Source organism: Pipistrellus kuhlii, unplaced genomic scaffold (assembly GCF_014108245.1).
Source record: "Pipistrellus kuhlii isolate mPipKuh1 unplaced genomic scaffold, mPipKuh1.p scaffold_m20_p_4, whole genome shotgun sequence".
NCBI lineage: Eukaryota > Metazoa > Chordata > Mammalia > Chiroptera > Vespertilionidae > Pipistrellus > Pipistrellus kuhlii.
The window spans coordinates 13,472,499-13,497,991 of record NW_023425540.1 but is presented as its reverse complement, the minus strand read 5'-3'; the positions used below and the strand labels follow the sequence as shown (position 1 = coordinate 13,497,991).

The 25,493-nt window shown below is 42.8% G+C and overlaps 1 protein-coding gene across 3 annotated transcripts in view; it reads left to right on the top strand.

Annotated features, from left to right (window-relative positions):
- The window catches only part of ANKH (ANKH inorganic pyrophosphate transport regulator), a 112,382-nt gene that overhangs the window by 17,150 nt on the left and 69,739 nt on the right, over positions 1 to 25,493 (top strand). Inside the window, exon 1 of one of the 3 annotated variants that reach the window (XM_036409003.2) lies at positions 14,339 to 14,359. The exons of the other annotated variants lie outside the window; for them this stretch is intronic. Coding sequence (XP_036264896.1) covers positions 14,354 to 14,359 — 6 coding nt within the window. The 5' untranslated portion in view covers positions 14,339 to 14,353. Of the gene's footprint in view, positions 1 to 14,338; positions 14,360 to 25,493 lie in introns of those variants that run through there. 3 annotated transcript variants of the gene reach the window in all.

The following is a 25,493-nucleotide window of genomic DNA, read 5'->3' as shown; positions in this document are numbered from 1 at the left end:
GAGTCCAGTCGTGGAGTTACAGAAAACTGACCCGGAGAGCAGAGAGGCGGCCAGGCCCAGAGCCGCTGAGAGCCCACGATTGTGCTTGAGCCGAAGGGCCACAGCCCGTGGACAGCTGACCCTTCTCAGGGTGCTTCTGAGTCCCGACCTCCTCCTGGCCCCTGTTTGAGGGCCTGCTCTGCCACAGTGAGGAGGATGGGTGCTCCTGTCAGCACTGGGGTGTGAGGCAGGGAAGGGAGGGGCAGGAGGTCACAGCACAGGCCTGGCAGTGTGCAACAGCACCTGCAGGTTCCGCCCCAGGCTCCTGAATTCTGACCTATACATGCAGCTCCCTAATTCCTTAAATATTCATGACATACAGCTCTGCCTTCGCAAAACCGCTGGGCCACGTTTCACCCGGCCCCACCCTGCCCTCCTCAGAACTAACATGAGTGCCCAAAGTTCCTTCTCCTTATCTAGGCTGCAAGTATTGCTTTCTTCCTTTCTTATTTATTTTTATCTTTAAATTAAATGTATTGCCCAGCTGGTGTCGCTTATGGTGGAGTGTCGACCTATGAACCAGGAGGTGAAGGTTCAATTCCTGGGGAAAGGCCACATGCCCAGGTTGCAGGCTTGATCCCCAGTGTGGGGCATGCAGGAGGCGGCTGATCAATAATTCTCCCACATCATTGATGTTTCTATCTCTCTCTTTCTTTCCCTTCCTCTCTGAAATCAATAAAAAAATATATTTTAAAATGTATTGGTGTAAACTGGTTAATAACATATAATTTTCAGGTGTACGAGATTTTAATTCTACCTCTGTGTACTCTGCTGCTTGCTCACCATTTGAAATCTAATTTCCTTCTGTTTTGACCCCCTGTACCCATTTCGCCCTCCCTAGAGTATGACTTTCTTAAAATCTAATCATCAGGTTAAAAAACATACTCCGTGAGGCTCTCTGGGCCTTAATTGGCTGAACCTCCTGGCAGACATTACAGCTTTCTTTGCTTTTCAGCACCTTTTCATAAATCAGGTGTCTTTGTTTTAAAGATTTCTTTTTCCTTCCAAGCATTCATTAAGTTCAGATTAGATAGCCTGCATGTCTATGGTGATGAGTTTCTTGCCTTTTCATGGCAGCGGCTCCAGAAGAGGCTGAGAGAGTCACATTCATTCCACCTACTGGGAGGCGCCAGGGCTACTGCCATCCTCCCATCTCCGAGGTCCATCCACCGGCACATCTGTCTCCTCATCTCCCCACGGACCCCCGAGGGTGGGCTGGTGTGGGGCTCCTCCTTGAGCCTGCCTGCTGGTTCCTTCCCTGCAGCACTCTGCATAGAGGAGGAACCAGAGAAGGTGCTGGAATGAAATAAATAAATGAAGTGACTAAATGCCTGAACATAGAAGCGACATGACAAATGCAGCTTGCTCAAGGTTGGAGCAGGTGTTCCCTCTTCTCTCAGCTGAGGCACATCTGTCCCTCTAAACGAGGGGACAACAGAATTTATTGGATTTCCTCCTATGCACACTTCCCGTGCATGCACTTAGCTCAGGGGTGCAGCAGGAGGATGTCCATGTGTTAACGTGCGAACAGAATGGCCTCCTTCACTGCCACGTTGAGTCTGGAACCCTGTCAGGGAGGGCATTGCTAGTGACATGGACTTGGTACTTGGGTTTGTCTACCAGTTGTCATGTAGATACCAGTGGCACTGACTACCCTGAAAAACAATCTTTTAAAAACATTTTTTTTTTATTGATTTCAGATAGGGAGGGAGGGACGGAGGGAGAGAGAAAAAGGGAGAGAGAGAGAGAGAGAGAGAGAGAGAGAGAGAGAGAGAGAGAGAGAGAGAGAGGGGGAGAGAAACGTCAATGATGAGAGAGAATCGTTGATCAGCTGCCTTCTGCATACTTCCTACTGCGGATCTCGCCCATAACTCAGGCATGTGCCCTGAGCGGGAATCAACCATCGGATTCATAAGTGTACGCTTAGCCACTGAGCCACATTGGCTGGGCTATTCCTGAGTTTGGGTGGGAATCCTTTCCTCGTGAAAGGAAACATGTAGAACCATGCCTTTTGCAGGAGGTGATTTCACCTCAGGGAAGGAAAGTCTGGGTGATTTGTGTGCCATTACTGCCTGGTGAGAAGGAGGGGATGGGAGGGCAGGTGAGATGGATGCTGGAGCCCCCTGCCCACACTCCCAGCCCTCAGCCCTGAGTCCACAGAGGAGACCAGCTTCTCCTCAGGGGTACATAGCCCAGTGACCATGGAAGCAGAATCATAAGGATGACAGTCTGGTCTGATTGACATGCATATATTATATCTCCATCCAGGGAGAGGGACCATCCAGCACAGCCATGGCTAAGAATTAGACTGAATAGACCAGATGCAGAGCAATTTGAATGAGAAGAGTGATTATTATGTTAGCACTTTTGATCGTCAGAGTGGGCTGTGGCCAAACCAAAAAGCTTTTAATATGCATATTAATATGTGATCATAATGGCAATGTTATATGACACATCACAGCATGGAATCCAAACATAGAATAACTAATAAGTAATCTCATGGCCAGCAATATTGCCATTAAGTCTTCTCCACCACTATCACCATCTATTAAATTTATAGCAAAATAACCTGTAATACATTATGGACTATGTCTATATGTTTAACACATTAAGCGTCCAGCCTGTTTTGCCTTCCGGACAGAAAGTATAGTGCCAGTCACTGGTGACTGGGTGCTTAACATGTTAACATTCTAAGAGGGGAGATTCCTTTGCTGTGTGGGTTCTGAATTTGTCACCTCACTTATCATTATACAAAGGGAGAGACTATGGTCCAAAGTAGAACTAGAATGCTTTCCCGCCCAAAGTCCAAATGAGAGAAGCAAAAGTGCACTGGGGCCAAAACCGGTTTGGCTCAGTGGATAGAGCGTTTGCCTGCAGACTGAAGGGTCCCAGGTTCGATTCCGGTCAGGGGCATGTAACCTCGGTTGCAGGCACATCCTGGTGGGAGAGGGGGGTGCAAGAGGCAGCTGGTCAATGTTTCTCTCTCATCAATGTTTCTAGCTCTCTATCCCTCTCCCGTCCTCTCTCTAAAAAATTATATATATTTAACTGCACTGGGGACTTAACCTGCCTTCCAACGTTTATAAAGAAGAAATCTGCTCTCTAGCGGTAGTATATGCCAGCTTCTTAGCAACAGAGGTGGAGATGCAAAGCCTAAAGGAAAAAGATGGAAGTAGGAGTTATATATGTTTTCAAAACACAACACTGTTTGGATAACTAGGGCCATATCTTTCTTCCTCTGAACCAGGACAGGTACTTGCTTGCAGCAATTTCACTTTTTAGGTTATTAAATCATTAACTACATGACCTTGGAAACACTTTGATAATTTTCTGTAGTTTTCTGTAAGGGGTATTTCCCTGAGCATGATGTAAAGTATTATAGGTTGTTTCAAATAAGCCAGCTTTAAAAAAAAGAAAAGAAAAAAAGGATGGTGTTTCATTTTAGAAAGAAAAAAAGTAAAAACATTAGCCAGCAAAACATGCACTTGCCAAAAAGCTGATAGGAGAGCTTTGAAAGTAAAGCCTGCAGCCCAAACTGGATGGGAGTACAGTACAATTAATCTTTTGGCAACTCTAGGCTCCCTTAGTCTACATATTATTATTTCTACATGTCAGAGTCTAGAAGTAACCTTTTTATTCGTGTACTGTTGTTATTGTTACAGGAATGGACAGTTTCTAGGCATAAAAACATTTTTGTTTTGTTATCTTCTCTTTGAGGTATTGTTTACTTGTTTGTTTGCTTTTTAATTTTTTTAATTTTTATTTTTTGGAAGGCTGGGAGGGTAGGATGAGGGGGAGAATGGAGGAAGATAAATCACTTTTTTTTCTTTTTAAAAATAATTTATAATTTAACTAATCTTCATAATAAATAGCATTTTCTTCTTAATAATGGCTACTGCGTTATCACAGAAAAGTGCAAAATGACACTCTAAGATTGCTTTTTCATAAAACAGAGTGTAACATTTTAAAGAACAAATTAAAAACCCTTACTGACTTCTCCACTGTCGTTTCCATTGGTTTCATGGTGAGCATGGGTTATCTGGAAGCATGTGCTCCCCACACTGAGTGTGTGGAACTCTTTCTCCTAAGGTTGTCAGGAAGACTGGATCCATATCTACAAGCACAAAACACATGGGCCCTTACATGTGTCTTGGCAGCCTGAGCACCGGGTTGTCCCTCAGCTGGTTGGCCCCAGGCAGGTATGGATCGAAGCACAGCAGAAATGAAAGGCTTGCCCTGTGCATAGGTGGCTCCCGGGAATACAGAGGCGACCTGGCCACGCCATCCTTCTTGATTACGACCCTTTTTTCACTTAGCCGCGCTGTGAACTTGCTGCTTCTCTTTTGCCTGCATGTCCCGAAGGATTGCAGACTTCCTCCCTTTTTTAAATTTTTCATTTATTGTTGAGAGAGAGAGAGAGAGAGAGAGAGAGAGAGAGAGAGAGAGAGAGATTTATTGTTCCAATTATTGATGTATTCAATGGTTGATACTTGTATGTGCCCTGACCGGGGATTGAACCTGCAACCTTGGTGTATTAGGACGTCATTCTAACCAACTGAGCTACCTGGCTAGGCAGACTCCCTTCCTTCCCCCTCCAGTCAGAGCGTCCTTCTAACAGCAGGTATTCAGAGCACAGTGGTGGCAGCCTCCACAGCAAAGTCAATTTTATTGTTTTATTTTATTTTATACTTGTAAATATTTTTTTTTATTGATTTCAGAGAGGAAGGGAGAGGGAGAGAGAGAGAGACACCAATGATGAGAGAATCATCCATCAGCTGCCTCCTGCACGCCCCCCAACTGGGGACCAAGCCCGTGACCTAGGCATGTGCCCTGATGGGGAATGAATCGCCATCTCCTGGTTCATAGGTTAAGGCTCAACCACTGAACCATCCCACCTGGCAGCAAAGTCGATTTTGTTTCAAAAATTGTGAATAGCACTTATTCCCCCCTTGATGACCTCAGTTTTCTCTACTGGCCACATAATCATTCATTTTGAGGTGCCATTTACCTCTTCGTCTCCCCCCACCCCCCAATATGGTTGAAAATAATACAAGAAAGATTTTGCTCTTGCCCACTGAGCTTTTAGTGGTTCACTGGCCCCCTTGCTCTCCTCAGGAGCAGGGCACTGCTTGTGATGAAAAGCCCTTCATCTGACAAGACAACCTGCAAAGCTCCGGTTTGAAAAGCACCTGATTTGAGATTCATTCTCGGCGGTGCATTCTGCCTTAGCCTTGCACTTAACCACTTAAGGGTGCCCTCTCTCTTCAATGAGTGGTGTGGAGTGACCTTAACTAGTCCCGATAGAAACAGCCCAGAACCATCGGAAGGTGCGTATCTGTGGTTTTGTAATTTACTCTTGAACTCTCATTGCCCACTTATAAAATGATTTTTTTTTAAAAGAAACCACCTGAAAAGCTGAATGACTAAAAAAGCACTTACAAGTGATTATTAAATACATTTGTCCACTTGTCATAGTCCAAACTCTGTCACACCTGACGTTTGTAAATGCATTGTAAAGATGGCTGTTTTCCTGCCGCTCCATGTAGAAACTAAAGAAGAGCCGTGAGGTGGCCTTCTTGACCCCTGAAAGTAGTAATTTTAGTTTGATAGCAGTCCTGAAACTTTTATAATTATAATCGCTTCCTGGCACTTTGAGGTGGTCTTTTAAGCCTGATTTACCAAACAATACTCACAAAATTAGGATTTAACTGTGTCAAAATAAAGAGTTTCACTAGAATTTCTGGTGGAAAGCCTGCATAGGGATTTTCTGTGGCCACAGTTTGTAGTGCCAGGGTGATTAACCCACTACTTTCAGCTCATCGCTAGTCAGTCGTACCCTGGGTCTTCTTGCACCCATGGTCATGGCCCAGTGTTGTAGGATGTTAAAGCCGCCCCACAGAGCCCAGTGTGGGGAGAGTCACTCTGGACTCTGCTGGCTCCCTCGGGGGGTTGGAATCCTCGGGGAATGCTGGCACCTTTGTGTGGTTTCTCCTAGGCCTGGGCCCAGGGGGACCTTCTCTCAAGTCACTGCCAAGCCAAGTCTTTGTATAGGGGTTCGGAAGACCCTGTGAATATGTGGCACTATATGACAAGAGCAGGAGGCACTGACATCATATGAGACACTCTTCCAAAGTAGCTCCTTCTGGACACACACCCCTAAACACACACACACACCCCTAAACACACACACACACACACACACACACACACACACCCCTAAACACACACACCCCATTTTGATCACTTTATGTTGCCTTCTTGTATCTTATTAATGAAATCAGAAAAGTTAAAAAACAAACAAAAGCCACCATGTGTTCTGCCGACAGTGAAGCCTTAACCTCAGGAGGGTTGTCTCAGGTATAGAACAGGGGGCAGGAGGGAGGGGGTGGAAGGACAACTTGGCTCGTTTCCACCCAAACTAGGCTCTCACCATAGTCACTCATTAGGTAAACAGGTAACATGATGCTTGTTGGTGTGTTGTGTGTTTTGTTTTGTTTTGTTTTGTTTTGTTTGCCAAAATAATGAAATGGCGGGGTTACTGGAAAGCATGCTTCTGTCAGCACCATTCATCTGGATGTTAAGTGATCAGATGTGTGGTTCAGGTCTCCTCTGAAAGTTCCGTTGTACAGAAAGGCTTTTCCCCCTCCCATGCTTCCAGACACAGGAATAGGGGAGCAGGAAGAAGTGACAGTGCGATGGATTGGAAAGCAGTTTCTCTGCCTGAGGGAAATGTTTTTAAGTAGAAAAATGATAGCCACCTGATGTTTCCAGGGCTACTGGAAAACTGTTCTAGAAGTACTGGAATCCTGGATGCAAACAAAGAGTGTGTTATACACAGAAAAGTAGGGGGGGGGCGAGGGAGGGGGCGGGAGATATGCACAAAATACAGAAATAACTCTCAAACTCAGACACATGAAAAATCCTTAAGGTGTGAGGGGTGCTAACCAGCACATCCCGGATCTGCAGGGTCTTCTTGTGCGCCCTTGAGGCCAAATGTGGCAGCTGGGGAAAGGGGTCCTCTTCACACCGCCACCTGAGGGAGGCACGTGGCCAAGCTCCCGCTTGCAACTGAAACCAGAAAGAAAAAAAAAGTAACCTTGACCTCCGCTGTCCTCCAGATGTGAGCTGTAGCTATGGCCCCCTAACAAAATGGAAATAGCCACAATGAAGGCTGAGCAGAATGAGAGCGAGTCAGATGAGCTGGAAGGCCGCGGGTGAGAAAGAAACAGCACTGGTATCTTTGAGGTTAAAGAGCCTCCTCTACATGAAAGTGTAACTGCTGCTTATGAGCCAGGAGCCCAGGAGTTTGGAGGATGCACTAAAATAGTGCATGTAGCTAGAAACACCTCCAGGGGTCCTCAAACTTTTTAAAGTGGGGGCCAGATCACGGTCCCTCAGAGAGCTGGAGGGCCGGACTATATGAACTACTAATTCCTACTGTAACACCTCGGCTGCGCTCACTGCCCAAAAAACCTGGCGGGCCGGATCAGACTCCTCTGCGGGCCGCATGTGGCCCGCAGGCCGTAGTTTGAAGACGCCTGCGGCTTAGGCCAAAAGTGAGGTCAGGGAAAGTTGGCAAGGAGAAGGTAATTGTGTTTTTGGGAAATAAGCAGGCCTGGTGGCTTATTGTGTAGAGAAAGATGGACTTTAGGAGAGAAACAAAACATCAGAATTGTCCCAAGACTGCCAACCTTGGTGAATCTTAAATAATTAATTAATTAATTAATTAATTTAAAAAAAGACTTTATGTCATAGCTAAATTTGGGGGCACTAAGGCCTGAGGCAGAGGGGAGACAGCTCCCGCAGCCCAGCTGAGGAAGTTGTCTGGTCTGCAGCCAAGAACTCTTCTTTCCTGTCCCACAGTGGAACCACAATGGGAACAGAGCGTGCCCAGCACAGGTGTTCTGTCTAAGCTTCTTTATGTGCTCTGCCCTGTGTGTCCAGGACATTCTGCCCTAGGTGCAGAAGAAGGGGAAGTAAATCACCATGAGGTGGTGAAATGATTGGTCATTCATGGCTCATGGGCACTTGGTGAATGGAGGACACACTTCGTATTTGTCATACTAAAGGTGGTTTTTTTTTAATTATTATTATTGTTTTTGTTATTATTATTATTATTATTATTTATTTCAGAGAGGAAGGGAGAGGGCGAGAGAGAGAAAGAAGCATCCCTGATGAGAGAGGATCATTGATTGGCTGCCTCCTGCATGCACCACTCTGGGGATCAAGCCCGCAGCTGGGCAGGTGCCCTGACTGGGAATCGAACCATGACCTCCTGATTCATGGGTTGACACTCAACCTCTGAGCCACACCACCTGGGAGCACTAGGGGCTTTGATACTCTGCAGGCTTGGATGACCCATTCATTTCAGTTCCTCCATGTCTTATGCAAAGTGAGGCATAGCTGGTTGCTAAGGCCCTAGTAGGGGTTGAACCAATAGGCATGCTATGGGCCAAATCACACAACCCAAGTCTGAACCAGGACTCCTTAGAGTTGCTGAACTGGCGTGGGCCTCCCAGGCCAGTCTCTGGACATGTTGTTTGCTCACAGCCTGTCTCTGTCCTTGGCCTTCAGATCTGCCAGTGAGCTGAGCTTTATGTGTGGTTCACTCCTCCATGAAACTATCTCCATACCCAGCAGGTAAAGAGATGATTGGCAGGCGATGAGCCAGTGAGAAGCCACACCCCATCCTTAGGGGAGATCACCACTAAACGGAACACACCAGCTAGCTGTTTCACAGTCACCAACTTAGTAGAAAACTGTAGCAGAAACAATTTTTTAAATGGGTTCTGGTCTAGGACAAAATGGAAAATGATGGATCATGCTGGAATAATATAATGTTACTTCCTAGAAATCTTTGAATCTTATCTCAGATACAGAAAGAGGAAGAAATGAAGTGTTATAAGAAAAATTGGGGGAATTCCGTGCTCTGGCCAAATGCTCCACTTGCTGAGAATGAAAGATTGTTGGAGTCTTGCCGAGACCGGTTTGGCTCAATGGATAGAGCGTCGGCTTGGGGACTGAGGGACCCAGGTTCGATTCCAGTCAAGGGCATGTACCTTGGCTGCGGGCATATCCCCAGTAGGGGATGTGCAAGAGGCAGCTGATCGATGACTCTCTCTCATCGATGTTTCTAGCTCTCTATCTCTCTCCCTTCCTCTCTGTACAAAATCAATAAAATATATTTAAAAAAAAAAAAAAAAAAGATTGTTGGAGTCTCTATGAGCAAATCTGTCCACAGGCTGTGTGGTCAGGATGAAAGCAAAGTATTACCACCCATCGCTTATATGGCTCTTGCCCTGTAAGAACTTGCATTTAAGAACTTTCCATAGTTCGATCTCCTGTCAAGGCACATGCAAGAGGCAACTGATCAATGTTTCTCTCTAACATCAATCTCTCTCTCTCTCTCTCTCTCTCTCTCTCTCTCTCTCTCTCGCTCTTCCTTCCTTCCTCCCTCCCTCTCTAAAAATCAAAAAAATCAACAAATATATTATAAAAAAATAACTTCTCATTATATTCTAGCTCATTCTCTAATGGTTTCTGTGACATTCGTAGAGGGTGTAAATAAATGATATGGACAAAGCCAGCATGGATATTTGTTTGTTTTTTAATATATTTGTATTGATGAGAGAGAGATAGAAACATCAATGATAAGAATCATCGATCAGCTGCCTCCTGCACACTCACTACTAGAGATACAACCCGAAACCCGGGTGTGTGCCCAACAGGGAATTGAACTGTGACTTCCTGGTTCATAGATGGGCGCTCATTCACTGAGCCACACCAGCTAGGCAGCAGGGACATTTGTTACGCTAGCTCACAGAAAGGTCAGGTATGGACCATTTTCTCTGGTTCAACCTGCAGTTGGCTACATGGTGTTTGATAGTCAAGACTGAGATTCTACTTCTAATGGTGTGTGTCCCATCTAAACCCTGGGTCCTACAGACACCCGCAACATGCATGAAGTGTCTTATTTGTGGTGCATAGTTAGAACATGAAGCTCAAACACTAACAAGTGAATGCATTAGGACTTTCATTCTGTTGTCCATTGTTGCAGTTTCTTCCAGGAAAAGGAAAATCCAGGACTTGGCATTTTCTAATCTTGATTTCAGGCTAAAAGTAATATGAGTTTGGAGACTGATAAAAATCTAGCCAGCCTTGAAAATAAAATCAAACAAAGGCTCTTTTATATACTTAAGATGGGAGGGGGGGGAAAGGGGGGTTTTGTTCTTAACTGATAAAACTCTAAGAATTCAGTCTAGACACTTACCCTTGACAGAATACACCCATATGTTGTGTTCTGAGAGGTATGTCAAAACCGTGTGTGTGTGTGTGTGTGTGTGTGTGTGTGTGTGTGTGTCTTCAACTTACAAGGTTTTAATTTACTAGTAACTTATGTTAGCATTTTTAACCTGTGTACAATACTCTCTATATTAAAGATTAAAATTAAATAACATAATCTTCCCTTTTCCAAGAATAAAAAGTAAGTCTGTATCTTTTCTAATTCAACACTTAGGTTTAAACCTAATTTAGGAAGTGAAAAATGAGTGCCATGGTCACTATGGCAACTCACACATACATCTCATGCTTTATTCTCTAGACCGCGCCCCTCTGTTAAACTTCAGGGATGGCACTAGGCTCAATGTGCTAAAAATGAAGGATAGATTAAGTCAAAATCACTTTAAGGATCTTTGCTGAGACTTTTATGCACAGTTTTTCATTTGGGTGGTTGTTCAAAGAGATCCTCAGACTGTTTACAAACACCCGAGTCCCCAGGGCCCAGGCCTGGGGTGCTCTTTACCTTCACCTGGATAATGATTCCCTTTCGAGGCCAACGTTCCCTTCGGGGCCAGGAGAGATTTGGCTGGGGTTTGCCTGCGCACACCTGCGGTTTGTATACCCTGGCAGAAAAATTCACACCGCACAGTGCTTTGTTCTGTGCAGTAAGTGACTTATCGGAAAAATAACGTTTCTAAACTTCCCTCAGTCAGAAAGTGTGCAAAGTGTCATCTGCCAAATAAGATAATCCTGTTGGAGTTAAGCAAACAGCTCCTCCCTTGGGGACCCGTTGTTGGGGTTTCTCCCCTTCTGTCTCCCCTCCTGTCTCCTCTCCCGTCACCTCAGGCAGGCAGCGGTCCCTCCCACAGGCCAGGCGAGCCTTCTGGCTCGAGGCTTGCAGGTAGGAAGAGCATGGCTCCGAGTGAAAGATGCATGTGGTTTTCTAAAGATGGAGAGGGATGCCCCGGAGTGTGATTCTGTCAGAAGACAAAGAGGGTTGAGTGGTTAAGCAGAAAGACAAACAGGAAAAGTGATTCGCAGCCAGCAGGAGCAGCTGCCAGAATGTCACACGCCAAAAGGTCACAGTGAACGCTGTATGGGTGTCTGTGGATCTCCTGAGGGCTCACCGTAAACTGATGGTAAGCGGGGTGAGCTGGTGGTTAGGGCAGAACGTGGGATCCGAGCTGCTGCTTATCACCAACACACCACACTCCCGGAAGGATGAATGGAGTGGTTGTAAAATTGGTTTTCAGGGTCAGTAGTGCTGGACTTGATAAGCATTTCAACATGTACGGCGCGGGGCACAGGCTGTTAGGTGTTCCTAAGGTTTCCTTTTACAACGAGCCACACTCTCCCAAAGACAAATTATTCTAATGATTAACCAGAGGCACCCATTCATCTCTTTAGCAACATTAGTCTCTCTTAGTCTCAGAATAAACAATAAGCGTGGAAGCACTCCGATATTTTATAAGCTCTGTCCAAATCCAAATTATTCATATATATAAATAGCACCACAGAAATTAATTGTATTAGTATCGGGAGTTTGATTCATTAATATAATTGATATCCATAAGCTTTCTTTCTGACGTTGGCTGAGTATTTGAGTTGAGAAAAGTGCTTTTCTTTGTTCTTATGATGGTTCTAACAGTCACTTAGCCTGGACTGCTCTTTATATATATTAACTCATTAACCTGCCAAGTAACCCTACTGTTATGATCCTCTTTCTCCAAGTGAGGAAACAACAGTACAGAGACATTAGGTGCCCTGCCCATGACCACACAATTGTCTTTACATGTTTTTAAGAATCTCAAGAAATGCTCTAGTAAATATATGGGCTTCCCCCCTAATGGTGTCCATTTCTCCCTGTGCTCTTTGAGCGTGATTGCCTGTACTGAAATTAGTAGTAATAATTCTATGTAATAAAAGCCTAACATGCTAAGTGTCAGTCTACCAGTCGGTTGTTCAACCAGTCAAAGCGTAATATGCTAAGGCTGCTCAACACTTGCTATGACTTGCACTGACCACCAGGGGGTAGATGCTCCGACCGGTAGGTTAGCTTGCTGCTGAGGTTTGGCAGATCAGAACTGAGAGAGATGGGCAGAACACACCCTGGAGCCCTCCCATGGTCCCTCCTCGCTGGCCTACTAAATGCCAGGCACCTGGATGTGGGGTGACAGTGAGTGAACTTCAGTGCTTTACCAGTGGGTCTGCCCAGGGCTCTTTTCCTGGGCAGTGCATGTGAAGGAGGTCAGTGGGGAGGCAGTTTGGGGAAACAGACCTACAACCTTGAACTCTTAACTGCTCTTCACTGATGCGTTTGCATTTGCTGTTGTAACCTTTTAGTTGTGTCCAAATTTTTCTTCTAAATTAGCAATATTGCTTTTTTTCTTAAAGGTGCACACACACGTGTGTCCCCCTCCCCTCTCCCCACTTACACACACGCATTTGCACACAGGTACATTCCCACTCCTACTCCCAACCACCACATTTAAATACTCTGGCCCATGAGGGGACATCTTGACCACTGCCTTTCCCCGCAGCCCCCAGTGTTTTTGACTTGGCCTCTTCACTTAGCATAGTACCTCCATTTCTTATTCATGTTGTCCTCACCTTCACTTACCACAGCCTGTGTAAGTGTGTAACGAGAACCAGGCATCCCAGTGTTAGGGGCCAGCCACAGGAACATGCCACTGTGTTCAGAAAACATGTTTGCCCACTGAGCCCAGACACAAGGATTCTAAGGTTTTGGAGGGCAGCCTCAGACACACAAGAAGGATTTTTTTTTTTTTAACACTTTTATTGGCCAGAGCCTTTTTTTAAAAAATCCTCATTCGAGGATATTTTTCCATTGATTTTTAGAGAGAGTGGAAGGGAGGGAGGAGAGAGAGAGATTGAGGAGAGAGAGAGACCAATGTGAGAGAGACACATCGATTGGTTACCTCCTACACGTACCTTGATTGGGCCAGGATTAAGCCTGAAAGCAAGATATGTGCCTTTGACCAGGAATCAAAACTGAGACCCTTTAATCCGAGGACTGGCACTCTAGCCACTGAGCAAAACTGGCCAGGGCTGGCCAGACCCATTTTAAAGAGCATGCCGCCGAGTAGGTATCCTTAAGTCTATATTCGATCTGCCATGGTGGTTTTAGTGTGTTATTTACAAGGTGCTTTTCAACTTGAAACACTGTAGTTTTCTGACATTAAATCTTCCCTCCAGCCATCTTCCAGATAAGGAGCAGGTGGGTGACTTTACCCCATGCTCCCAAAACGCCAAAACCAGAGTCAGCAACTGAGCGTTAATAATTCCCTGACTTACACAGCCTGGTACAACTATTGGGAGGGGTTATTTTAAAGGGTAGGATGATGTTTTCCAGGCTGAATCTATTTAGTTGAGAGAAAATTCATGAGTTTTGATGAAGACACAAAACTTATTCATGTATTTCTAGATTGCGAGGATGCTTATATTTGTCACAGTTCCCTTTCTAAAACTCAGGAAATGTGCAACAACACTTTATTTGGTTTGACTTTTGTGGGACGGTTTCCTCAAAGACTGATTCTCAAGACACATGATGTGTAATGGTTAGGCCGCACGAGCCTGGCAGCAAATTCTCCATCCTGTCAGGCATTCCCATTGATTTGATGCATGAGAACGAGCCACTTGCCCAAAAGCGTTCTTCCTAAGCATTTGGTAGTTTATTTATAAAGCAGGGATTTGACACTTCTCAGAGAGGAGCCTGTATTATTTGTAGAACTTGACATTTTTCCGGAAGAAGCAGAATTCAAACGTTATAGTATGTTTGGCTTATGATTATGTGATCCGGTTATTTCTAGAAGTCTCACCAGCCAGATTGCAGAAGGAGAACAGAGGGAGCTCAGCATCTGTGTATTAAAATCAGTGTTTCTGGTCATACCCGGTATAGTATACTGACCAATGGACCTGATTGCAAGTACTGGCCTTGCCACTTACTAATGGTGTGATCTCCGTCACATCACCTTCTCCCAGCCTGCTTCCTCCTCTGTAAAAGGCTGGTAAACAAATGATGGTAAAACGTATTTCATAGGGTAGTAGTGAACGTTAGACTAGAGAAAACACGTGGGGTGCTTAGAACAGAGCCTGATGTTTAGGTTCTTCCGGATTCTATTTTTTTCTCTTCATTATAATGGACCACAAGGGTCATCAGTTAACTAAAATGGTAGCAAAAGGTCCATGCTTTGAAATTGCTTCTTTGAATAATTGACCCATAAGGAATTCCCTTGAGTAATTCAGGCCTTAAAGATAGCTGCACTGGACTCGGGCTGGTTCTTTCAGCTCTGATTTGGATATAGTGAAAGGAAATGTGCCTTATCTTGATAAACTGATAATATTCTAATAGCATGGCTAGAGGCTAGGCCATGAAATATTTTTTAAAGTAAAATTTTCATATAATGACATCCTAACTGAAGGGCATATATTATTACTAATAGTTTTTTCCCAGGATGGGGGCTCAGGGAACTGAATTAAACACAAGCTTGTGTTTATATATATAATGTATATTGATTTCAGAGAGAAAGGGAGAGGAAGAGAGAGATAGAGACATCAAAGATGAGAGAGAATTACTGATTGGTTGTCCCTGGGGATCGAGCCCAAAACCCAGGTATGTGCCCTGACTAGGAATCAAATTGGTGACCTTCTGGTTCATAGATTGACACTCAACCTCTGAGCCTCCCCAGCTGGGCACAAGCTTGTTTTTGATGATAGAAGCTATCCTTGGATGGAATCCAAACTGAGCTGTCATGGGCAGCTTAATGGCTGATTATGTGGTGAGATTACCATGGTCCCTTTTTCTAAATAACATAAAATAGATGGTAGTGCTTAAAGTAGGGTATTCAACAACAGCTTAGAAACAAGGGGATGTGTTTCGCAATTTGTCCGTAGTCAATATGTTTTCATCCTATGATATAACAGTTCGCACATGGAATGATCAGCAGTGTGCCAAATATTCCTTTTTATCCAAACAAATATAACCCCTACATCTACCTGGAAACATTGGAAACTGTCCGATTAACCATTTCAGATGACGGCATTGTCTCTTGAAGGCTCCTCCTAAATCTCTGTTGAAATTAAAAAAAATAATAATAATCTTAGAGGAGAACCTTGACATAACTATCAAATTGCTGAATTATAAGCTCTCTGCAAGTAGAATCGCAAGAAAAATAGGTCATAGGTCATAGGCCAGAGCAGTTTTGATATAAGGAGAGATGAAACAAAGGTCAGAGAATTTATGGATTGTGCCCAGATTGGATCCTTAGTTAGAAACCTGGGAAGCCAAAGGAGTGATGAGATGCCTGCCTAACAGAGAAAGTGAGAAATGCTATGAAAGGGAACTTTTATTGACCATCTTCTCAGCCCTTCCTGGACTGAGTAATCATGTGGGTAGTATGTGTACCTTTATATTTAAAAGGCAATATAGATGAGTGATTGAGAACACCAACTCTATAGCTAGACTGTTTGCACCTGAGCATATCAACTTGCCTTGGCTGTGTACCTTAGATAAATGATTAAACTCTTTGTATTTCACTTTCCTTATCTGAAACAAACAAACAACAATAACAAAAACAAAAAACCACCTGGCTCCCAGGATTGTTGAGAGAATTAAAAGAGCTAATATATGTCAAGCATTTAAACTGGCTCAAGGTGAAAGGATTAGCTGTTATTGTTATTACAATAGGTGAGAGTCATGCCTGAGGGAAGGAGAAAGCCTGGATTAGGGTCTGTGAACAGTGCTGACATCTCAGTTACTTAGCATAATAAAAGTTTCTTTCTTGTTCTGCCATAGCCCGTGTCAGTGAGATGGCCCTGTTCCATGTGGACATCTAGGAATCCCAGTGCCTTGTATGTAATAGCTCTGCCTCTTGAGTTTCTTTGCTGATTTTCAGTATCCAATTGGCAAGTGAGGGAAGATAAGGTTTGTTTGCTGAGTGAGGATTTTTTAGGGGCCAGACCTCCCACATTCCCACATCGTCCACATTCCTTTGACTTTATTACAGTTCATTACTTCTCTCACATCCCATTGGCCAGGATGGATCACATGGCCCTATCTAACTGCAGAGGAATGTGGGAAATGTAGTTTAGCTACATGCCCAGGAAGCAGAGAAGAACGTGGAAGTTGGTCAGACCAGGAGTAAACCTGGAGCAAAATGAGGACTTTGACTGGCTTACGGTTTCACTATGAAGCATAATAATTTTTCAGTTTCATTTTAAGAATGATTGGAAAAATCTACTCCCTTTATCTGGCACACAACCCTCAACTTCTAATGTTCATGCAGAAGGAAGTCAGTGACATTATCATTTCTGAATAAACTAAAAAGCTAACATCAGTGGAAGACTTACTATATAACAAAATAATAAGAACTTTCCATGCTTAATAAAAGTTAATTTATTTACTCCTCACCACATCTCTTATGAGATAGGTACCAGAATGGATGAAGAAACTGAATCACAGAGAAGCCATTAATCCAAATAGGAAAAAAAAAAACAAAAACAACAACAAAAAAAAAACAGTGAATTGTTGAATCATAAACAGGATTAGCAGCCAAGCTGCCAATTTGTGTTTTCCTCTATCTCTTTAATCTATAACCTGATAAAGCTGGTAGACAGCAAGTTTATTGTCGTCAACTCTGTTTTCTGCTTAGGGAGTCAAATCCAGGAGTACAGTAGAAGAGACTTAATCCAATATGGGGAGTACATTCTACCTGATACAGCAGCACCCATTAATTTGTTATGAGCTGGGTAGCTTGGCAAGACAACCTAATACACATGCCCATGGAAAAACACACATTGGTGTGTACCTTATCCTTTGGTTTACTTTAGTTTATTTGCTTAAGCATGCTGTTTATTATCAGGTTAACCATGCATGCATTGTACTAGTCTGAAAAAGGGAGCTTTAATGTCTTAACCTCTGATATCTATTTAGATATTCCTTGAAAAATCAGTTAGGTCCCTTGCATTGGATCTGCCATTTATATTTTAATCACAGGGGTTAAATAACCTGATGTCACTGGTATGAGTGCTATACTCTTTTGAGCACAGCATCAAAGAGAGAAAAGATAAGAGTACAATTTAAGACTGATCTTTGAATTAGGCACTTAGTTTCTTAAGGGAATCTACATGGCCAGTTAAAATGAGTCAGTTCATTGCAATCTTGATCAATTCCAGAGATGTCAGGAACTAAGATATGTCTGTAACATCTCTGAAAAGTGGAAATTTACGCAGATGTCAGAAGGCAGCAGCAGATGTGGAATGGTACAAAGGGTTTTGTTAGGCCGTAGAATAGCTGAGTAATTAGAATTTCTGTGTGCCGGCGTCTCTACGTAAACACTTTCGGCCAAAACAGGGGACAGTTGGGTGTTTGCCCAGTTGTCTGTGGCCTCCTCTGCCTCTTAAAACGTCTCAGCAAGGCAACCAAGTGAGGATGGCACCTACTTTTGAATATTTGGCTCAGATACTTGATTTCGTTTCTATGCTGCCATGTTTTGGATTTATAAAAACATGAGAAAATTAGGCTGCCTGTTTGATCTGTCCATTCCTAACACATAATAGTCTTATGCTTTTCACCTCTAGGTCTCTCGGTGTTTTCCATTGTGCAGAGTTTAGATATTCCTTGAAAAATCAGGTCCCTTACATTGGATCTGCAATTAATATTTTAATCATAGTGGTTAAATCACTTGATGTCACTGGTATGAGTGCTATAATCTTTTGAGTATAGCATCAACGAAAGAAAAGATAAAAGCACAATTCTGGGAGCCCTTGCAGGTGAACAGTGTGATAATTTTCCTTATCACATTTGCTCTTCAAAGTCATTTTCCCGAGTTGATAAAGTGACATTGCTCTTCTTCCAGGGTGTGTGACCAGGATCCTGGGGCCCAGAGGTGAGCTCTGGCAGGCCGCACTCATCTGGGCCAGGCAGAGAGGGGAAATATCCAGGGCCAGCTTCGTGGGCTGTAACTCTGGTAATTTAGCAGGGACTTTGGACTTGGGACCTCATCCTTGAGAGCCAGGGACCCTTTTACAACACACTAGGAACCAGGAGTGTTGGAAGTCACCCACATCAGCCCGCTAAATGCCCTCACACCTGCAGAATGTGTCATTGAGTTTATTAGCTGGCATTATTTGGAAATGATTCTCACCCAAGGATATTTTCCCATTTCTTTTTAGAGAGAGTGAAAGGGAGGGAGAGAGAGAGAGAAAAAGAAAGAGAGAGATTGGTTGCCTCCTACATTCACACCAGGGCCAAGGATAGAGCCTGCAACGGATGTACGTGCCATTGACTGGAATCAAATCTGGGATCCTTCAGTCTTCAGGTTGATGCTCTATCCACTGAACCAAACAGGCTAGGTCTGACTGTTCATTTTTATTATGTGTAGCACAGCATGGTGATTCTCATTCCATGCGCTGCCCTTGAGGGTCTCTTTGGTGCTGTGGCACATGGGGCTGCTGTGTTAGATTTCACAGCCATGGACGTGCATGATCGTGCCTTCAGTAATTCAAAGCAGCTCACTTAGAACATTCAAAAAGAAGCCACTTTTGCTATCTGTACTCACACAGGCACTACTGCCCTTTAGGCTTCCAGTCTAGTTTTGATTTTGATTTCTAACAGGAATAGGTTGTATGTATCAGACGAACTATTTCAAGACTAAGGCTACTTGACTTTCATTCTCCACACCCCCACCCCCACCTTGACCCCCACCCCGAATCCACCCCAACCATTAAAAAATGGGGGGAAATGAGTTTTCCATCAATTTTTAACTTTTACCTATTCATATTTCATCAGAACCTATGTTTTTCCTCTTTTAAGGAGGAATATCTGGCTGGGAATATGTCGTTTCAGCCTTGATATTTGTGGAGACAAAATGTCATGGGGATGGTGTTTTTCTCCAGCCAAGGCTGTCTGCAGCTTCGGCAGACTCTCCGTCAGTGTGATATTCTTGCTGCCACCTACTCATTCAGTGGGTTTCTGTCTGCTGCCTGTTTATCTGGGCAAAGGCGCCGCAGGAAAAAAGGAAAGTTTAAATGTGGAAATGACTTCTTATGCATCAGAGGCTGTGAACTTGAAAGGCATTTGCTAGTTTTGATCTCCAGTTGACTTGAAAATAACCCACATTTTCTCTCTCCATTTCCCAATTGTTGAGTTCTTTGTAGGAGGATTGCCCACTCAAACTCTGTGCTCTGATTGCTGTCTTGCCACGTATCATTGTAAAGTGTTCATTTCCACAGCAAATTTGTCATTTCCTAAACAGGATCTCTCTTCTTTTTAAAAAATCATTATTTTTTAGTTATTGCTGTTGTTATTTCTAGATATAACTAGATGTAGACCCACTTACATCTAAATGAATGCACTTAGAACCAATAAGATAATTTCCTTATACTGTAAGTAAAATATATATATATAGTATGGATTTAGCGTTTTGACTGCCCAACTGTCAGCAGTAATCTCTGAAGTTCATACTTTGCCCTTTGCAACAACTAGAGTCAATGTCAGATATGTAGTTGAGAGTTTGGTGTCGTTTAGAGTTGTAAAATTTCATAATGGTGTACTTAATGTCACCAGGCCCCGATAACCTCAAATTAATGCTGTTTTGGTGGTTTTCAATGGCAGGGACATAGGGCACAAGAAAGGGCAAAAGTGGTTTTTCTGTATTTCTTGGATTTGAACATTTGTGGTCATGAAATTTCTGTTGTTTATTGGCAGGGCTTTTACTATTGCGGTTGGTATTACTTCTGAAATGCAAGCCATATATCATGAAAAATGAAGGCCATTCTCTTTTTATGTACAGTCAAAGTCTTATATAACAGAGTTATATCAGTCTCTGAGCAGATGGGCCCTGGTAAGGTCAGTCTGTGATTCTGCTGGTGTGCTGTTTCTGAGGTGTGAAATACTCATTCTGCTCAGCTGGCTAGGAAAAACAGCCTTTCCCAAAGAATTGGCTAATGCAGCTCTAAACCATAAAACTCACGGGAGCCACGTATGTGATTCAAAATTTTCTAGCAGCCCCATGTAACAGGTAAAAATAAACATGAACAAAATTTGTGTAATATGTTTTTTAATTCAGTATGTCCAAAATACTATTATTTCAATGTGTAATCAAAATAACATTACTATGAGATTTTTTGAGTGCTGAGTCTTTGAAGCGCAGTGTGAGATTTGCACTTACAGCACATCTCAGCTCAGACTGGCCACGGCCCAGGTGCTCAGTAGCCACATGTGGTTAGTGGTTGCTGCATTGGACAACCCAGAGCAGACGTTTTCATCGAGTGAATTCATTGGCGGTCTGGTTATATTCAGGTAGGAGGAAGAAAGGGATTCTATGAAATGTCTGCTCATGTGCAGAAAACTGAATGTTGGTTCTTGAAAAGGAAAACGTTGACAGGATTTTCTGGAAAATATAACTTAAAATTTGAATTCTTTATTTGTACAGGTCCAATGCTGCTCTACAACAGTGTTGACTTTGTCTTGGTGGGGGAGACCCCACTAATCTGATGTTAGTCCATTCCTAAAGGAAATTAAAATTCAATAGCATACAGTCTTAATGTAAAGGAATCCTTTCTCTCACTCATTTATCTGGGCCCACTGTTGCCATAGCTGCATGGATGCAATACAGTCAAAAATAAAGACTCAATTATAGTAACAATGCTTTCCTTGGCTATCATGTTACTTTCCAAATAATGACTGCTTGTATTGTAATAGGCTTATGCCCCTGAAAATGTGGACGTTTTGCTTAATGAATGCTTATGTCTTTATTTGGTCTGGTCAGTGGGGAAATGGCACAATGCTATTCTAAATGCCTCAAAGCCCTCACTTACAGCAACTCTAAGCTGTAATTACCAAAACAATTAGTGTTAACTTATTACCAGAACCATTCGCAGAGTCTTTATTTGTGGTGAATTTCCTCCTTGCTGCTTCCTCTGGAAGTTGGGGCTATTTTATGCCGTTCCATTTTCAGAGTAAAAGAGCCGTCATTCTAAGTAAAGTGACATCATGCTGTGATCAGTGTCAAGAGATGGCTGACCAGATGGCCCTCATTCTGAAGAAGCTGTGACCTTTGAGTTTTTTACTGTTGATTGGAGAGGGAGGTTTTGCTAGGTGATGCCCTCAAAGGATCATCAATAGAGGCACGTGTTCAGAATTACATGGGCCGTCTTTACAAACCCACAAATCCCTCATCCTCTTGATGTCAGGCTTGTTTTTGAAGTTCAATAACTAAAATGTTTGGTATCGTAGAAATTGACAAAGATTCTACCTATAACCAATTTTTAGTTTTCCCTGTTCTTTATGAGGCCTTTACCTTGGCCTTCTGTGTCTGCCCTTGCCTGGCCAGCCTCTAGCAAGAATCCTGCTGTCAGTTTAGAGGGACTCCTCACCCTTGATATCTGATCACCTTCAATATCTGATCAAGTTCCTTATCCCCCTTACCCTCCATGTCTAAGAACCCTTGGCCAGCCTTTAGTAAGAACTCTATTAGGCTAGTTTGGCAAGAATCCTCCTACCCCTGATGTCTCCTCTTAGTAATTTTTCATTCCTAACCCTCTCACTCTTCTCATTGGCTGGCTATAAAACCTAACTTGTCCTTGCTGTATTTGGAGTTGACCTTGATCTCTCAAGGTATTGCAATAGTATTGACCCCTTAATGGCAATAGTCCTGTGTAAAGTCTTTCCTGCTATTGAAAACTATAAGTTGCATTGAAAAACATTCATTTAAAACTTTAGGACAATTTTATTTTATAACTATAGGCTGATGCACGAATTCATTCATGAGTGGGATCTGGCCAGCCTGCCCCAGTGTGGGGCAATCAAGGGCCAGGCCAGCTATGGGGAGCAGCCACAGGAGATTGGCAGGCCGCTCCTGCCCCCAATTGGATGGGAGTGCCAATCGGGGCCCTGATTAGGCCAGTTGGCTGCCGCAATGCACATCATAGTGAGCAGTCCTTCCAGTTGTTCTGGTTGTTCTGTTGTTCTGGTTGCTTGGCTTTTATATATATAGATGATACATAAGTTCTTATTTATTCCAACTTAAAAAAAAAACTATTTTAAGCGGGCTAAACTAAAGTCAATGATTAGAAGCAAAGTTCTTACTAATTTAGAAAGTTCATTGTTTTTTACTATAATATTATTTATTATACTTGCAACCAAAATGTAGAAACTGGCCTAAAACCTTAGTAAAGCTTACTTATAAAATACTGAATTTTCCTAGGCTTACCAGTTTCTGTAGAAATAATGTTTTTTTAAAGAAAAAAAATTTCTGACTATAATTTTTTATTAAATTTATTGGGGTGACTGGTTAATAAGATAATATAGTTTCAAGTGTATATTTCTATGATACATGATCCATATATCATATTGTATGCCCACTACCCAAAGTTAAATCATCTTCTGTCACCATATATTTAGCCCCCTTTACTGTTACCCCATCACCTCTCCTTCCCCCTCTAGTAACCACCAAACTGTTCTTCATTTATACCACGGTGTTCAGCCCAAAAATATGTGGGCGTGTATTTCCCAGTGTTGCTGTCTACTGAGTTGCAAAGGTTTTTAGAGATTAGGTTTATTTTAACCCACTTGCTGGAGGTCAATGAGAGTTCATATGGAAAGTGGCTCTCTATATGCCAAAAGTAAGCATACTAAAAAGATGATATAGAATTCCATTGTAACCTTAGAACAGCCTTCACTGAAGAGAGGACCTCCATGTATAAATGCTGGGCCCCTTGGTGAAGGCTTATTCATTAGAGAGTCCAGAAGCTGGGGCAAGCCTCCATGTCTCACGTAGCATGGGGATGCACAGACAACATTGAGGAAACGCCAGAATGGATTTCCTCAATGTTTGGCGATGAGTTATGCCACAGAAAGAGAGAAAGACAGCACAATAGTATAGATGGCCAGTATTTTCTTTTTCTGAAGATAACTATGGAAAGTCCCAAGAAAGTCACTGTCCAGGCCTCTTTTAGGACTCTGGCCCTCAGTGACAGAAAAGAGGCAGCTCCTGCCAGCAGCCTGGTCATGAATTCTCCGTTCCCAGTTGAGCTTATAGTGAAACTACTCCTGGTCTCTCTGTTCACACCTCAATAAACTTAGAATAAGGTATTTCAGGATTTTTTATTTTAATTAGCTTTTTTTTTTTTTTTTTTTTTTTCGGAAGGAGGGCTGCAGAAGCAATTCAATAAGAATTCTTTGTTAAGGCCTTTGCTGAAAGATCCTTTACTTAGTGTCTATTATGTGCATGTTTCAAGGGATCAAAAACCAGAATGATAGTATTTCAGTGAAGTGTTTTATTTCTTAGTGAAAGAAGCCAGGGCAGACTCGCTACATTCCTACTAGAGGGATGGCAACCAGGAAACTGGGGGTATGTGAAAGCCGGTTGCATAGAAGCAGCTGCTTATATGGGTATGATCCTTGCTCTGCATCTGCCTCGATAAAATTTTTAAAAAAGTAAAAACTGGGACAGCTCAGGGAGGGGTAGATGCCAGCAGAGGGGGGCAATTTCTCCACCTGCTGGTTCTTCTGGAGAGCAATGAAAACTTGAATGTGGAGTCTGAGCAAAACCCTGGCTTCTATGTGAAATCAAGGAGGTAAGAGAAAAAAAAACTAAAGGTTTCACCAGGATGCATAATAAATCATAGCCATTATGGGCAGACTAATTGGATATGTAACAAAGTGTACCTAGCTATTGGTGTCTTAAATCTTGCTCTTTTTGCATCCTCTTTTTATTTTTTATTTTACTGCTATTATTACAACAGACTCTTTATCTTGCACCATGAATGTCTGGGTGACACTGCTACCCTGGTAACGCTTATCTATGCTGAATGCTGCTCTTAGAGGCTGTGCAGACTTGAAAGGTGGCTTCCACTTGGGAATGATTCTCTAGAATCGCAACCCACAGGTTGAGAATTGCTAGCAGGGTCGCTTAAGACCATAGGAAAACACATATATTTACATTGTGATTCATAACAGTAGCAAAATTACAGTTATGAAGTAGCAATGAAAATAATTTTATGTTTGGGGTCACCACAACATGAAGAACTGTATTAAAGGGTCACAGCATTAGAAGGGTTGAGAACCACTGCTCTAGATAAAGTACCCTTAGGCAGTAAACACTTAGACATATGAAGTGATGGCCTATGTCACATTCTTGCCTATTTCTATAGAGGATAATGCAGTGGGGTATAGAAGAGGTGATTGGACAGCGAACGCAAAATGTTTATACTGGGGAGGGTTGACTCAACACTATATATGTGTCCTATCTCATGATAGTTCAGAAATATCTGTGTTTCTTTCTTACATTCATGTGGACTCGTCAGGTTTTCTTTCTTCTTCTTTAAAAAAAAAAAATAATATATATATATATATATATATTCAATAAATATATATATATTCAATATATATATATGTAGTATATATATATATATTGAATATATATATATATATATATATTGATTTCAGAGAGGAAGGGAGAGGAAAAGAGAGATAGAAACATCAATTATGAGAGAGAATCATTGATTGGCTGCCTCCTGCACATCCCCTACTGAAGATCAAGCTCACAACCCACACATGTGCCCTTGACCAGAATCAAACCTGGGACCCTTCAGTTCATAGGTCAACGCTCTTTCCACTGAGCTAAACCAGCAAGGGCTCTTCAGGTTTTCCTCTATCCCTTTTGATCATCCTATTTTCATCCTTTCATTTCACTCATTTCCCCTCATGCTTGAGAGTTTCCATAGCATCACACACAGAATCCTCCCCATCAGCCAGCACCACGCAGAGTCAGACAGCCTCTGACACATGTGGCACAGGCTGCCAAGACGCACCCTGGAAAGCTAAACAGACTTTGTCAGCCTTGATTCATCATTTCTACTCCACAGCGACCAATCCTAGACTCTTACACGATACATCCTTTCCATCTGCCTCCTTGGCAAAAACAACAGAAAAATGAGAAACCGTGGCTAAAGGAATTTAAGCATTTTATTCAGTGTAATATTTGAATTTATTATAGAAAATAGCATGCCCCACGATCATCAAAGCAAACGTCCTATAATTTTTAAATTTAAGAACTATATCCAGCAGAAGCTCATGGCAATACATGTAGCAAAGTCAAGATCCGTAGAATTAGATGAAAGTACGTGTTCCCAGCCTGTGGCTGCTTCTTTCT